Source organism: Corvus brachyrhynchos, unplaced genomic scaffold, assembly GCF_000691975.1.
Source record: "Corvus brachyrhynchos isolate BGI_N302 unplaced genomic scaffold, ASM69197v1 scaffold542, whole genome shotgun sequence".
Classification (NCBI taxonomy): domain Eukaryota; kingdom Metazoa; phylum Chordata; class Aves; order Passeriformes; family Corvidae; genus Corvus; species Corvus brachyrhynchos.
In genome coordinates this window covers 1,762,103-1,778,538 of record NW_008236766.1, presented here as the reverse complement: position 1 = coordinate 1,778,538, position 16,436 = coordinate 1,762,103, and the positions used below count along the sequence as shown (strand labels likewise).

Genomic DNA, 16,436 nt, shown 5'->3' with positions numbered 1-16,436 from the left:
AAGGTTTGGGGAAAATAATACAAAGATTTCCCCAGAAGGACTGGGAAGACACTCCTTTTCCACAGGGAATAGAGTTGGTAAGTTTGCATTACATTTTGCAATCTTTAGAATTCCTTTCACGTGCAGTTGGAAGATACATCTGCCTTCATGTAATGAGCTGTATTATTTAACCCAACAGGGAATGGGTAGAAATTATGTGAGCAGAGGGGATAAATAATAGGTTTAAGAACAATAATTTTGGCTAACAGAAGATAATTTGTTCTGGTATGCACAGCTAAGTAAATATTCCTAAATGATAGAAAATGTCTGCTGCAAATTTATAAACAGTGTGTTTAAAAGAAATGCTTATTTGTGTCCCTATGTTTTTGTGAGCATCCTTCAGATGGCAGATGACTTCTCATTGACATGTTCAAATAATTACAAATGTGTATTTGTATAATGTAGATTAAAAAAGAAATTAATATAGTATCCCAATAAACTGGATTTATTAAAATGGTCAGCAAGGCTGGTGTGCAGGGATCTATTTTAAAGAGAGAATTCCCAAGATGTTGCTTCTTTCCCTTCCTTGGTCTCTTATTGTGGGATGCAATGAGAAGGTGTCTATTACTCGTCTGGATCAGGGATTCACTCAACAGCTGTCTCTAAAAATCCTGAAAAGAAACGAAGGACTGTGGTCATATTCTGAAATTAGGTTTCTGAGAAGTCAGAGTAAAACTTTTACTGCCGTGAACTTGGTAACTTCTGGGACAGGATGAGCTAGAGGAGGAGATGGGCTGTAGGAAATATTGCAATAGGAGTCTTTGTACTGTGGGGCAAAATCAGCTGCAGAGGACAAAGGCACCAACTCTTCCTGAGTTTATTGCACAGATACAGCAAACAGAGCAGGCTTTTACCTATCAGGCAGTGTTCAGCTGCTTGCTCCATGCCACTGCCATGTGCTGTGCTCTCCGTGAAGGACAGGGAAGGGGATTCTGGTGTTTGCTGCTCTCTCCCTGGCGCAGCAGAGGTGCATTTGCTCACTGGGCTGGTGTACACGGCCGGGCACTCATTTTCTCTGGTTCTGTGGTTTCATTTCTTCACAGCCTGGCATCAGCCTGGGGTTTCAGGGCTTGCCATGCCCTGATCATGGGGGTGAGCACAATTTCTCACACACGTGATGGGGAGTTGCAGCCTCTGTGGTGCACTTGCATAACACCAGGTTTGGCAATGCAGAGCTCTGCTGAAACGAGGGAAGCTCCGAGGTTCAAGCAGGAGGGTTGATCTTGCCTCAAACAACCACAGAGGCTGAGTCATGGTAAAATTTACTCTGTCATACAGATCTTCCTTACCTAGCTCAGAGAAAGCAATGGGTCTGACTTCCAGTGATGATGTGAGATACATAAGCACAGCTTCTCTTAAAGCAGTGAATCTTAATCTGTGCCTGGGTGTTACCTCCCATTTAAATTTAATTGTAGGATTTTAGCACTACAAGAAACACCTTTCTAAAGGCAGATTTTTTTTTTTTTTTTTGATGGGACAAAGCGTTATTTCTCTATTGGTTCTCAAATGACTCATTAGGCAAAGCCATTAAGACATTAAACTTTCCAAATAAAACAAAATCTGACAATTTAAGAACATTGATTCAGCCAGTTGGCAAAATCAAGTCTTGATCTGCTTTCCAAGTGTGGTAAATAAAATTTTAGTTAATGAAGATCGAGGAGTTAGAGATACTGCAAAGATGACGTACTAAAGTAAATCACTTATGAAAGTCAGATTTTGACAGGAATTTTTGTCAAGGTTATGGATGAGTCTAACACGAATCAACATTAATTCATGGAAAGGAAAGAAGAAAAGCTGCATTACCATGTTCTGTTTGTCACCTTAAGGGCAGATTTAATATCATTAAGGGGATAATAGGCAAACCTAAGGAAAAAGAGATAAAAGGTAAGAATAGAATAATTGACAAATGTATATGAGACTGAAGAGAGACGTATTTATTAATAGCACTTAGTTCTATGAGAAGTTTGAGTTAATATCCTCTTAAATGTACTTGCTCTCCTTTGAAAAATCTTCATGGAATGATATGGTTTCTGTTAAATGGAAAAAAAAGCAATGGTTTGTATCTGAAAAACATCTCAAGCTCTCTTCACTGTGTTCTCACGAAGGAAAAAGGTGAAGGCTTTTCCTGCTTAGTGATAGGATTGAAGGGAGAGTTGATGTTTGACTCTTGTCTTCTGTCAAAGATGGTTCTCCTGCTATGAAAACCTTCAGCTGATTATTGGTGATGATCTCAGCTCTTTTATAAAGTGAATTCTCTGCCTGAGAACTTAGATATTTCTGGGGTTTTTCTAGTTGTTTGGTTGTTTTGAGGGGTTTTTTTTTTTCCAAATAAGACAGGTTGAATGGGGTAATTTTTATTGGTATGTAATGGGTGATACATTCACAGATCACAGAGTCATACAACAGCCCAGGCTGGAAAGGACCTGGAAACGTGATTTGGTCCAGCCTTTCATGGAAAAGGAAGCATAGCTGAGATTATCTACCACCCTGTCCAGTCTCACCTCAGAAACCTCCAACATGAGAACTCCACTGTGTCCCTAAATGATCTAATAGTTATTTCCTATTTATGTTGTTAATGGCATTTTATGAAACAAGACAAGGTGAAAATAGTGGAAAAGACCTATGCACACCCCCACCCCTCAAGCTTTAGTGCTTTAAGATGGAAAATGCCTTCTTGGACCCCTTGTTGTCTCTGTAGCTTGTAGAGATGCCATTAGTGCAAGCTCCAGCCAAAAACTGATAAACAAAAATCCTCTGAGAGTTTTTTAGAGGGCTCTTCTCTTTGCCCAACCCTGCATACCCCCTTTCCTTCTCGGCTTGAATTCATGTGATCAGATTTCCAAGACATAAATTAAGGCAATGTAAAGAATGAAGTTGTGTGGGTAATTTTAAAGTTAAATAAGAAAACCACATTGAATAATACTTTTCATTTTTGTTGAGCCCAGCTTTGATAAACAGGCTCCCATGGGACACACTGGGCCTACTGGACCTGCCTTTGACTGAGTGAAAAGGGATCATTCTGAGAACATCTTCTCTAGGAATGATGGCCCAATTTCACCTTTTACTTTGACTGTATTTGTAGTTTTGGTAATTTGACACAAATATGCAGAGAATTGGGTCATTATAAAATGTAATTGCAGTTCAAACTTGGCTGAAGGGTGTTTTATTTGGTGTATGTGTGTTCTGTATTAAAGGATAAAGAGGTACTCAAACTGTGTCTGTTTTTATATGAGCAGCATGGTAGCCATGTTCTGGTCACAAACACATAAAATTGGGGGTGAACACATTGTCCAAAATTCAACAGAAATATATGCAATTTTATTCAAGTCAAGTACTTTAATTTGTTGTGTTCAATAAACTGTGTCTTCTGGTTGTCAGTGGGGAGCAAAGCCATGAGTCTCTCTTGAGGGAACAATGCTGTCAGTAGGTGTTGGTCAGTGTGTCTTCTTACACCTCCCACTTGTCTGCATCTCCTCAAGTTATCTAAACAGATTTTTCTTAACCTTGTGCTTTTTGCATTTGCCATTTCACTAAAGGCTTCACAACTTTAAATTTTGTTCTGTTTAAAACTGAATGCAGAAACTTTGATAAGCCACCTGCAAATTGCTGTGAAACATACCTGAAGTCTTTTGTAATGGATTATTGATAACTACAGTGGCTATTAAGGGCCTGAAGACTTTTTTACCATTTGTTGAATTGTGTGATGTAACTGTGAGTAAGGTAGGATATTTCTTAATATTATATATCATACATAGTGAGTGTTACTTCAGAACCAATAAAATGCTCTTCTTTCACTTGCTAGAACCTTTTGTAGGCTATTAAAGAGAAATACAAGGAACAATTTCAGTTTAGAATCTGAGCATCTTCAGCTTACTGACAAATAGCAGTCCATCTGCAATTTGTTGACAAATGCAAGTCAGAGTGAGTTTCTTCCAGTTCCATAGAGGTAAGCTGACTTTGAGGGGTAAAGAGAGATTTACACTCATTCTTAAAGTTAATAGTATTTGGCTCAGAAGAGCATTTCAATCACTGGTTTTTGAAAGAATGCAGCTAGAACATACCAGTCTGATAGCTGCCCCCCATGATATTTTAAATGAACATGTTTGGGTATCCTTCTCCATAGTCTGTCTTAGAGAAGTGGTTTCAGATGCAGCTTAAGTTTAAAAATAACCCTGTAAAGTCAGCTGAGACATATAGAGCAGTTTAAAATTAGGACAATCAAACGTCTTGTTCTTGCTTGTAGAAAGAATGCTTGAGAGTGTATGTTGTTTGAATGAGTTAGCTTTACATTTCTGCATATTTTTCTTATTTCTAATCCACTGTGTAACTTTCTAGACATTGTAATTCGTTATACATCAGAGGAAGCTTTGTATGGTATGTAATGTTACACCGTAAAGTCATTTTTGTCCCAGGGCTAAATTAGCTAAACTAAGTGTCATCTTCATTACTCAGTGTTGGGAGGCTGATCTTAATGAGGCCAATGAAAGTCATACCTAGAAATGTACATTGTCTTAAGTTTAAACTGGATATAATATGTTTCTGCAGTTGGTGTGTAGCAGGGAAGGAAATTTTCCACTGTAACTGGTGGTGGTGGTAGCAGTAGTGTCATGATTTAGTAATTTGCATTTCAAGTATGTGCAAGTATAGAAATTAACGTGTATTTCTAGACAAGATAATCACCTATCCAAAGAATTACTTAAATTATAAAATTTATTTTTAATTGGTAGAAAGTGCTATTTAATACGACCATTTGAAGACCACTTACACAAGTTATGAGACTAAGAGAGAAAGAAAGGCTGCATGTGTCCCTTTGGGATCTGGAAGGTTGCCTGCTTCCTTCTAAAAGAGGAGCTGGAGCTGATGGAATCAGCTTATTCCTCCTTTGTGTACAGCCCTTTGCTATGAAGCTTAGCACTTCTGCACCTTTGATTGGCTTCAGATAGGACCTTGTAAATGGGTGTGGAGTATGTCTTTTATGAAAAACCAAAGTCAGCTTTCAAATTCCAGCTAACCTGAGATACAAAAAGAACCCCCAAATGCATGAGAGGAAGGAATGGGATTTTCAAAGTATATTTGTATTTTGACTGACCTAGTCAGTCTTGTACAGATTTCCACTTCATTTTGACATACATAATTTATGAGTTACAGCTCTACCTCCAGATCTTGACTGATATTTACTTCTGTTGGAGCTTCACAGTTGGAATGGGGAGAAAAAAGCTATCAAAACGCCCCCACCAAAACCCAGCTCATTTGTCTTCAAGGCTGCACTCAACTGAAGACATTTAAAAGTAGGCCAGATTTTAGAGTAGAAAAGTTTTACAGAACTCCTAAACTTCTGGAAATTTCCAATGCAGAGTCTCTGGAAATTATGACACATTCAGTCAAAAGCAATACTTTTAAAATTCAAGTGCTGATCTCTTAGTATTATTTTTGTTTTGCCACCTTGGTGTAAGGCATCTTTTCTGAGAAAAAAATATGATGTTTGAACATTTCACTACTTATTTTAAATAAGACATAAGAGACAACTGGTGTTGCAGATTAGACAGTTAAGGCCTGAAGTGATTAAAGTTTTAAGGGAGTTAATCTTTAAATGCTTCAGTCTTATCTAGCTGATCTGTAAGCCAATTTTTCTCAAACATTAATGCTTTTAAGGACCTGAATAAAGAGTTGTCTACAATATCCATTTAATCTTCAGTGCACTTGGTCAGCTGCAGAGATTTTGGTTTGGTGGGGGGTTTTTTGCCCCTCTTTCCCCTCAAACTTTTTTTACCTCTCAAGAATCATTACATATGTCATTTTTCAATGAATAAAAGCATGGCAGAGCTCAGTGTAGCACTTACACGTGGATCGTGTTGTTTTCATTCTCATGTTACAGAACAGGTGCTTTCAGCGGTTAGTAGAAAACAGATGATAGCAAAAGTTCAGCAATTTTTTTTGGTCAGAGTGTTTCTGGACTCATCTTATATTTTTTTACCATACTAGCCTCTGCTAGACATCTTAAGAATGCCATAAATGTGGTGTATTTTCCAGTAGTGTTTCTGCTGTGCTGTAAACCAGTTACATTCTGGGTTTAGAATCCCACAGCTCTTACTGAATAGATGTTAGCTTCTGGATTTTGTAGACTAATGTGATAAAATAATTTGACAGTGATATCTAAGGACTTGCAAGTAGTCCTTGTGTAGCATAACTTTGGCTTACTTGACTAAGTGCTGTCAAAGCACTGTTCAATTAAAATGCTTTATCCACTCTTGTTTTGAGTTGGAAAAGTAACCACTTCAGAGCACTACAGTCAACATTTTTGGTAGATGTGGTAAAATGCTGAAGTGACACCTGTTTGGAATTTCATCTCTCTTTCAGCTCTAATCTTTCATGGAGAATATTGATATGTAACCTTTTTGTATCTATCAAGGTGTTTTAAGATCCACTCTACCCATTTTAACTTAAATTCTTTTCTGGAGGAGAAAGCCATTTTTACAAGCTTTCTTAAGAAGTGCAGATGTTTTTAGAATCGCAGAATGATTTGAGTTGGTGTTCTTCATTCTTCATATCTGTCATCTCCACAGATGATACTTGACTGCATGAGATGATCTCGTTCACCTAAGCTTTGTGTGTGATTCAGTGTCTTTCTTGCCTCTCCGTAAGTTTTTCTCATCTTGTTTAAAAATTAGAGGGAAGACTGCAACATGGATTTCTCACTACGTCTCTGCTTGTGGGGTTTTTGTGTAACAGTCTGCAGAAGAGATTCTTAGAACCCCCAGTTAAGCCATGAGGTGTTGTAACATTTACAAAACTCTGTCTTGGTATTTTCACCTTATAACTTACAGACTTGTCTGTGGTAATTCTCCTGGAGACCCTGCTTTTCCTGAAGGTTCTGAATTTTGAGCATTAAATGGTTTTTGTTGTTCCTTGTTTAAAAGAAAAAAAAATAGCTCTTGAAATACTGTTGACTAAAATAGGAGAGCAACATATATCTCAAACACACAATATGAAAATGAAAATGGGCTGTATCTCCAGAAACCAAAACTGAAGAGCAGAAATCCTATTGTTTGATATGTGAGAGCAAAAATTATGGGGAAAAAATATGGTTTTAATTACTTTCAGCTTTATGAATAGCCTGATTATGGATGTGCTTTGTGTTTTTCCAAAAACATTAGTTTATACTTGAAAGTTAACTTGAATGAATGCAGCACATGACTGCAGAGTGACACATGTTTTTGAGTAGCTGAGCATGTCCTTAACGTCAGAGGAGATTCTTTAGCCTAAGTGACCTCTTCCACTTTGGCCTGATCATCACTGAAGATTATTTCAGAATAATTCTATATGAACAGAAATCCATGTAAGTTTGGAGTGCAAGCAACAAAAGAGCAGTTCATCTGGAAAGACACAAACCAGTGTACATTTCTAAGTCAGTCAAAACTCCTGTGGGTGCTGCACCTTCTGGGTTTACAGCACTGTTTTTAGGTTTACCCAGCCACACAGCAATGAATTGTGATGTATTTGTGTGCATCCAGATCCGTTGTTATACAAAATTCCTGTTTCCGGTTGTTCCTTGTGCCATGTGCAGATGACTGTACCTGTCCAAGTTAGTCTTATACAGGCATTTCTCCCTCTGTTGTCTCCACAAACAACCCTGTTGAGCTCAGCATGAATCAAAGAAGTTTAGCTTTTGAAAAAGATAAGCGCTGTTCTGAGATGGCCAGAGGTTAGACAGAAGACTTCAGATAAAGAGCATGAAGAGGATAAGCTGTTCTCCTTGTCCTTTGAGGATATGGTGAGTGAATGGATTCTCTAGCAAAGGAGATTTGATGTCAACAGTAATAAATAGATGGAGCTCATGCTATTTAGAATGCAAATTTTGAGCAGTATTGTATGTTTCTAATGGGGAATGACATATGTGAGGCTAACAGTGTGACACGGAAAGGGGAATTGCTTGGATAATCTCCTGAGGTTCTTCTGAGGTTTGTTAATGTGAAAAGTGAAGGCTCTGGCTCTCTGCGTGGCTTCTTGTTTGCTTGTCTGCAGAGAGAGCCATGGGAAAGTACCAGAGTGGGACATCAGAATGGTGATGAATGAAGAAGTCTGTGTGGATTGCTGTAGGAGATGAGACCTGGTCTCTAGGGGGGATTGTCAGGATTGTCACTGTTCGGTGCAGCAAACTTTATGTCACCATTGGATCATCTTCCTTGAGAGAGAATTGGACAAATGTAACAATCCAGGAAACCACTGAATTACCCCAGAACCACTTACCAGTTTGTTATTTAAAATTTCTGTTTTGTTTCAGCTCCATATTACAGATTATCTGTCAGCTTTCTGTAAGAAGTTAGAACTTCTTTTATGCTTGAAGTGCTGTAATTTAGACAATTTTTTGACCAACGTTTCTGGGGTTTTTTTGGTTGGTTGGTTTGGTTTTTATGTGTGTTTGTGCAGGGAGCTGAGAATTTATGTGGTTTTGGAGAAAACCAGCAAGCAAGAGTTGTGTGTTGAATTTATAGCCATATATCCAGTTGTCACAGAGCGATCCTTTCTGGGGTTGTGTGAAGGAGCAGAAAGGCAGATGATGTGCATCTAATCAAACACAGTCTATTGGGCTGGATACAAGATTGTGAAACTTGAACTGGGTTGTTGAGTGTGTTCTGGGAATCCAGAAATAATTTATCTGTGAAGTTGATTCCTGTGACTGTAAATCACTTTGGAATGTTTTCTAATAGTTCAAGAAAACAGATTGATGGAAAATAAAGGGTATTTTACTTTTTTTCTGAACAAATTTGTTAATGGCTTGCATTTTGTTAAAGCTGATACTTTTCATGCTGAGAATTTCTAATCAATAGTACTTGTAAATCATTACATTCCCCCAACTCCCCAATTTGACTGACCTTTTAGTTTGAACTCAACATTAATTTTGTTGTGTTTTGATGCAGGTTTCTTCTGCTGGCTTAAATCATCTTAGAGGTTTTAAAGCTTGGCTTCCTAAGCTTGAAAACTTTTTTGAAGCCTTTATATAGTGTAAGTGCTTATTCATAATTAATTATAAAAGGTATGTCCTAGTTGTGTTCAGCAAAAACCAGACAAGAACATTAATAAATTTTAAGATGATCCTACACAATTTAGTGCATTCTGTGGGCCACAGCTCATTTTATCATTGCATTATCCAGTTTGAAGTCAAACAGAAAGGTCAGTGCAGAGACCTTTTGCTGTTCCCATTGGTGTAAATCCTGATTTCTGTGCTCCATACAAGGCAGAGGGGTGTGTGCTGCAGGCATACACCTGGCACGGCACCGATCCAGAAAGCAGCTGATTCCAGTGCTTCAGTGTCTGACTGAGGCTGTGCCATGCAGAATTCTAGGGAAAGGTCTTGGAGGCTTATTACCAATTTTTAATTTTTTTTTTTTTAAATTTCAAAAGTAGCCTGTTGGTCTCCAGCACCACCACTAACTGAAGTCTCAAACAGAGCTCAGTTTATGAATCCTGAGGTTGGGGTGTTGTTTGTTTGTAATGCAAACACTACTTAATATTATTTCAGTACAGCATGATGGTGCTGGCATTTGGCTGATTGCATGGAATTGGCAGAACCACTTTGGAATTTTCAGTTTTTATTGTACAACCTTTTTGGACTCTTGTCTATATCCCAGTAACATGGAACAAATTGTTCTCTTTTATACAAAACCTGGCACTTGTAGGTGGAAAAAGAAGAAGTTTATGAATGAACTTGAAGGTTAAAAGATAAAAAAAGGTGGCTAGGCTATTTAGATGGCCTTCTTCTTCCTGTGTTATTCATTAGTAGTGTGGTATTTCCTAATTTCTGTTATGGTTCTGATCCTGATTTGGTAAATGACAATGAGAATTTTACTGAAGAAATCTTATTTTAAGTAAAAGCCAATAAATCGTAATTTGCTATATATTTGTTTGGGTTTGGTCATAATAAGGTAAAAGAGTAAAGAAATAATGCACTTTTATATGCAAAATACAGTTTTTATTAAGAGGAAGAGGAAAAATATAACTATATTCAGGTGTGGTTTGTAAGTGCTTATTTTAGGGCTGGTCACTAATGAAGAATTTTTCTCTTTGACTGAAATTCTCCTGAGTGGGGATCTGCCACAAGCATGGCTTCTTGTAATGAATTGCAAGTGTGGAGCCAGTAGTTTTGCCAGCAGTTTACCTGGACTGCTCCTAGAAAAACCTCTCCTTCTTTCTCTGTCTTCATTGCCCTGTGGATGTCAGAAATAAGCCAGTGCAGGCCAAAACCTACAGAAGTGGCAGATTTTTAAGATGAGTGTTAATGGTGCAGCTGATCCATGGAGTGTTAGAACTTTATGTAATGTTGCTAAGAGAGACCTCTCTCGGGTGTGTTTGGTTGCAGTATCTGTGTTTTGCAGGGATGCACTGTCAAAGCATCACTTGAACAGGTACTTTTATTTAGCTGTCATGGATACCAGCATAAACTGAAAAGGAATTTTATTTCTGTATCAGTAATAGAGTAATAAATGAAGCATTTCAACTGGCTGCTACTATGAATCTCTGAAGCTCCAGCTTGCAGATTTGGAGAGGAGGCAGTTCAGGCTTTACTTGTGGCTAATGCTGCTTGTATGGTGATCCTTGCACCGGTTGTAGTTCTTGCTCAGCCTGCAGTTAATGAAATCTGAGCTGTGGAGTGAACCTAGGCAAAGAGGGAGAACTCTGACCCCCAAGTCTTCTTTTGAATGGTGTTTGGAACTTGTTCTCAAGAGCTTCCCTGACCAGATATCACAAGTCTTGCAGGTTTGTATCCTTTAAAATATCACTTGCCCTCTGCATGTTTCCCTAGAATAAAGCAAATTCCCCCTGCTCCACCTCCTGCCCTTCTTGGATTTATGTTTCTAGCTAAGGTACTACTGTTGCTTTTGAAGAAATTTTTCTGTCCGGATTTTGTCATACAGGTGTCTCCAAACTGCTTGCTCATCTTTCCTTTACACTGCCTGGTTCCTTAAGCTTGATGAGAAATGATCTTTTATTTATGTCAATGAAAGGAGATCAGAAAAGCAGATCACACCCTTATAGTGACCAGTATTGGTTATCCTCAAGTCAAAAATGTCTTTATTCTTTTTTGTTGAAAGTATATATTCTGATTTGAATCTCTGCCAAGTTACTTGGACAAAAGCAAGTAGTATATATATAAAATTAGGACTAAAGCAATTTTAATATAATACATAATGTGTAGTCACACCTCCCACCTCCAGATAAAATGATCTGCTGTTTTACTGAGCTGCTAGTATTTCTGTTGTCAGTCTGCCATAAATTGTGGGGAATTTAATATAAGAACTGGCTTTAACTTTCTGGTCATGTCCCTCTCTCCCTCTTCTCCCCTGGTCTCTGTGTCTTCAGAGCTTAGTTTTAGCTCTTTATCTAGGTAAAGGAGTTCAACACAAATCCATTCTAGTGTGTGTAAAACAAACTCATAGGACAAGGTTGGATTATGTAACTGCTTTGTGTAGATTCATGCAGTATATTACACTGGATTATAATCAACCCAAATATTCTTTTAGTAATAAAATGCCCAGTGCAGTTATGATTTTGGTGCTTTTTCTTAGGCTTACCTCAGAGCTAGGAGTGCAGGAACAATTATTCTAAAAAAATGTAAATAAATTCAAAATTTTGATCCAAGGGAGAAGATCTGTTTTTTAGTTTACTGAAAGATCTCTGGTTTAATGTAGTATTTTAAAAACAAGCAATATTCCTGTTATGTACATGGCATATGCAGAATCAACCTCACTTCATTTTTTTAACTATATTGTTTCCTTTTTGACGTGTTATAGCAGTGGACAAGAGAGATGTTCATTAAAATCATGGCTTATAAGCTTACAATGAAGAATGAATTAGATTTAATGTCAAAATAGTGGGATAAGAAGTGAGTACTAAAGTTACAGCGTGCATTCGTGACCTCAATGTTTTTAACATTCCTTGAATACCAGATTTGTCTAGTTCTCGGCATCACCTCATGATTATTTGCTATAACTGCATACCAGAAAACCTTATTTCACAAGGATTTTCCTGCATTCTGGCCCAGTAATATACTTGTAGAGACTTGTTGGCATTTGCAATTTTGAAGATTTGTTGTTGGACCATTTTCATATCTGGTTCATGTCTTGTGTATTGGATTTGATCTGCTTCTCACAAAAAGCAGAGGAACTGGCAAGACCTCTCAAAAAGTGGGTGGAGAGTACACTCCCCTCCTCCCCCCAATTTAAATATTTTGCTCCTATGACCAATGTGTGTTCAGAGCAGCCACTTCTGCACGAGCAGATTTTCAGCACCCACAGCGAGTTATTGTATTGGCACTGAGGAGCAAAAATTACTCCGAAAAGTCACTTGCTCTTTTGGGTTATGGCTGAATCATTTATATAAACATGGCTGAAGTTTTCTATTTTGAAATTCCAGATTTGATTCTTGTTACACTTTCATCAATACTGTTACTTAAAAGGATGTGTTTTGCTTGTTTCATGTCTGAATGTCTTTCATCCAAAAGATCAGCAGCATTTCCAGCAGTGACTATTGTAATAAATATATATCTACAATTTTCTTTGGGTTTGGGTAATACAATTGTGAAAATGTCACATGATTTGGGAAACTGTTTCCATTTTATGTAACCAAAGAGCAATTAAGTGAATGGAAATATATTAAATAACAATAATTTTGTGAAGTTTGATCAGGCTTGAAAGATTGTTGATGTTGGTTTTTTGTACTAGTATGCCTTAGATGAAGAAAGTAACTATCTGAGTTGCTATGCCTGAGAAAAATTTTTTGCAAAAATAACTTCTGTGGACTCATATGCAATTAATAAATATTTAAATATATTTTAGCTTGGTTTAAAATGAAGGTACATCAGTGTTAAGTTTAGTTTATTCTGGCTGCCGCAAACATAATTATATTTGTATTTTGTGTGGCAAAGGCTAAGCAGATAGTACTCAGTGAAGTGTTCAATAATACATTTTCCAAAATGTTTCAGTTTGATCCAAGGTGAAAAATAATATAATTAAGTAAAATGTAATCAAATGTCAGATTTTTGTGCTGACTTTGGCTTTAGACTGCAAGTATTGTGTGTAAGAGTTCAGCTAAAACCATTTAACTCTGGACCCTGAGTTCAGACTGATAATTAGATAACCTAAGTGGGATGTTTTTATTGAACCATTTCTTGGGTTGTTGAAATGGAAAGGCAGAAACAGTTTAACCAAAAAAAAGAACAACTGATTTAAAGGTTTTGTCTGTACCTTTTCTTTCAAAACTCATCATTAGGTTTTCAAGAACACTTCAAAATTACAGAAAACAAGAGATTCTTTTCATTGGCTCTCCTTCCTTTTTTAACCTCTTTTTGTAGGATCTGAATACATTGAATGATGCAAGTATTTTTTAACAGTCTGTATTTGTAGTTTGATGATGAAAAGAAATGGTTGGAAATGGTTACCTGAAAAGGAGCTATTTGGTGGCATGTTTTGTGTTTTGGCTGGGTTTTTTTAATGAAACATTTTGAGCTTATCAGCCACTAAATAGACATCTTTTCTAAGTATCCTAATTTCGTTTGTTAAATACATAGATGTGATCTATGCTGAAGCATTTTAGGGTGTGTAGTATGGGATAATAGTTGACATACTTCTTATATTATTAAGGTGCGTCATTATTACAGCATATGCACACCCTCTTATGTCTTATTGCTTAAATATGACAGTGCTTATAAGCTTTCCTTTTAAAGTATGAATTTACTACGGTGAGTTAAGTAACAGCATATTTATGTGCACTATTTCACCTATTATGGGTAATGCCTTACGTGTCTGTTGCAAGAGCTACACTACAGTGGAAACCGTATTTAAATGAGGGGTTGAATTTAGTAGTGGTTTCTGAAGGGCGTTCAAAGAAGGAAACTTAATGACTCCTGTCTCTTCAGATTACTGACTTTAAGTGTGGCAGAAAAGAATGTGCCTTTTCAGTTTCAGAGCATTTGATGTCTTGCCCTAAATGGAGTAAGAATGGGGTGCTCAGGAGTTACCTATCATTTCGTTTTAGTCTGAGGTACCCCCTCCTTCGGGTTTTCTTGTTTGAGAGGGTGGGGTTCTCTATGCCAGCACTGATCCAGAGGGAGAGGAGAAAGCCAATTACCTATTTTCAGATGCAATCTGGAAATGCATAAATGAGATTTGCAAAGTGCCCTTGCGCATTTCAGCCCCCAGTAAGACAGACAGTGCCCACAGGGGGTGTGTGCTTTCTGCTGAGGCTGCAAAAGCAGCGTGGCCAGCAGGGTGAGGGAGGGGATTCTGCCCCTCTGCTCTGCTCTGGTGAGATCCCACCTGGAACACTGCATGCAGCTCTGGTTCGCCTGCACAGCAAGGACATGGACCTGTTGCAGCGAGTTCAGAGGAGGCCACCAAGATGATCACAGGGATGGAGCACCTCTCCTGTGAGAAAAGGCTGGGAGAGCTGGGGTTGTGTAGCCTGGAAAAGAGAAGGCCAAGGGAAACCTTCTTCTGGCAGCCTTCCATTTCTTGAAGTGATGCTACAAAAAAGCTGGAGCGGGACTTTTTACAAGGGCAGGTGGTGATAGGACAAGGGGGAATGGCTTCAAACTGAAGGGAAGTGGGTTTAGATTAGATGATAAGAAGATTCACTATAGGAGTGGTGAGATGCTGGAACAGGTTGCCCAGAGAAGCTGTGGATGCCCCTTCCCTGAAAGGCCAGGTTGGATGAGGCTCTGAGTAACCTGGTATAGTGGAAAGTGTCCCTGTTCCTGGGCAGGGAGTTGGATGTAGAATATCTTTATGGTCCCTTCCGATCCAAACCTTTCTATGATTCTGTGACTTGCTGTTTAAATTTCAACCTAGTGGCAAAATGCTGGCATTGCTACAATTTCTGCAAGGTTGTCTTCTTACTAGTCTGCATGTGCCACCTTCCTCTTCCTAAAGTGTCTGTGTAACTGCGGTGGGAACAATACGGATTTTGGAAGGCTATGTTTTAAACAGGAATTAGCAGTGTAACAGATAAGTAGGTTTAGATCTATTCATTCTGCTACAACTGGAGATATTACACTGTTGGTAGTTGAGCTAATGTGGTTAAAGTGAACCACACTTTGGGTTCCCTTTCCTGGGTGGTAACAAAAAGTCTGGTATTGCATATGCATCTTTAGGAGTTTTTTTTCATGTGCTTTAGTTTCCCCTTCTCAGTTAGGAAACGTGTAATGCTTCGTTACCCAATTGCTTGGTATTGTGAGAGCCTCTCATGTACGATCACAGAAGACTTTAGTATTGACTGTTCCAGATTCTTTTACTGTCCCCAGACTTGATGAATTTACTGTTGAATGTTTGTGATATGTTCAGAAATTATCTGTAGAAAACAAAATAAACCCTAAGTTAATCAGCCTCTACTACACATGCACAGAGCCTAGCAGAGATCTAATTTGCCTCCCTATGGGGAAAACTAACCATTTATTCTTACTTTTAAAAATAGCTCATTACTTCAAAAGAGAACTGTTCTCCTATACCATGACAATTTAATTTGATTGAAAGTTTTTTTGGTGAATGTTCTTGCTGAAGGACTTTTTACTAAGTGACTCTGTTGTGTTGAGTACATCCATTTACTTTTGTTGAAGAGCTGTTAATAGATGGATGATTTATGATCTAGCCGTAGAGAAGCCTTTCTGATTCTTTTCCAGTGTAATTTGTTTTTCTGTAGGGTTACTAGTTCTGTAATTTGATGTCTTCTGCATGTTTGCTACTTGCAAGCAAATATTCTGGATAATGCTTTTTATAAACAGAAGAAACATCTGCCTACTTCCAATAACCCCATCTTGCCTTGTCTTCTGAAACCCACAATTTAGAGTTCTCTAATTTTATATTTTGGTTACACAGAATACTTGGAATTATGCTGTTTTCATTTTCCAAAGTCTTCTATAACTTCCCCTCCAAAATAGAGTTTTGTTCTGGGAACTTCCTCAGGAACCTCTCTAAGGAACTCTAAGGTAGAAAGACTTCTAAGAGGGGTTTTTTTAGTCCTCTTTGAGGGATTTTACCTTTGCTCTTATTTTATCCATTGTCATCATCAGTTTTTAGAAGCTTTCTCCTTCTGGTGCATGATGAAACATACCTTAGTAGTAATTGAGGTGATTGTCCCACTCTGCACTGGGGTGGCCTCACCTCGAGTCCTGTGTGCAGTTTTGGGTACCATAACATAGAAAAGACGTAAAGCTATTAAAGAGTGACCAAAGGAGGGCATGAAGATGAGGAGTTGGGAGGGGAAGCCATATGGGGAATGGATGAGGTCACTTGGTCTGTTCAGCCTGGAGAAAAGGGACTGAGGAGAGACCTCACTGCAGTTAAAACTTCCTCACGAGGGGAAGAGGAGGGACTGGCACTGATCTCTTCTCTCTGGTGACCAGTGAC

General features: G+C 38.1%; 1 protein-coding gene across 1 annotated transcript in view; it reads left to right on the top strand.

The window, feature by feature from the left end:
* SBF2 (SET binding factor 2) overlaps nt 1-16,436 on the top strand; it is a 188,810-nt gene that overhangs the window by 555 nt on the left and 171,819 nt on the right. Inside the window, exon 2 of the mRNA XM_017727347.1 lies at nt 4-77. Within this exon, the coding sequence (XP_017582836.1) occupies nt 4-77 (74 nt within the window). The remainder of the gene's footprint in view (nt 1-3; nt 78-16,436) is intronic.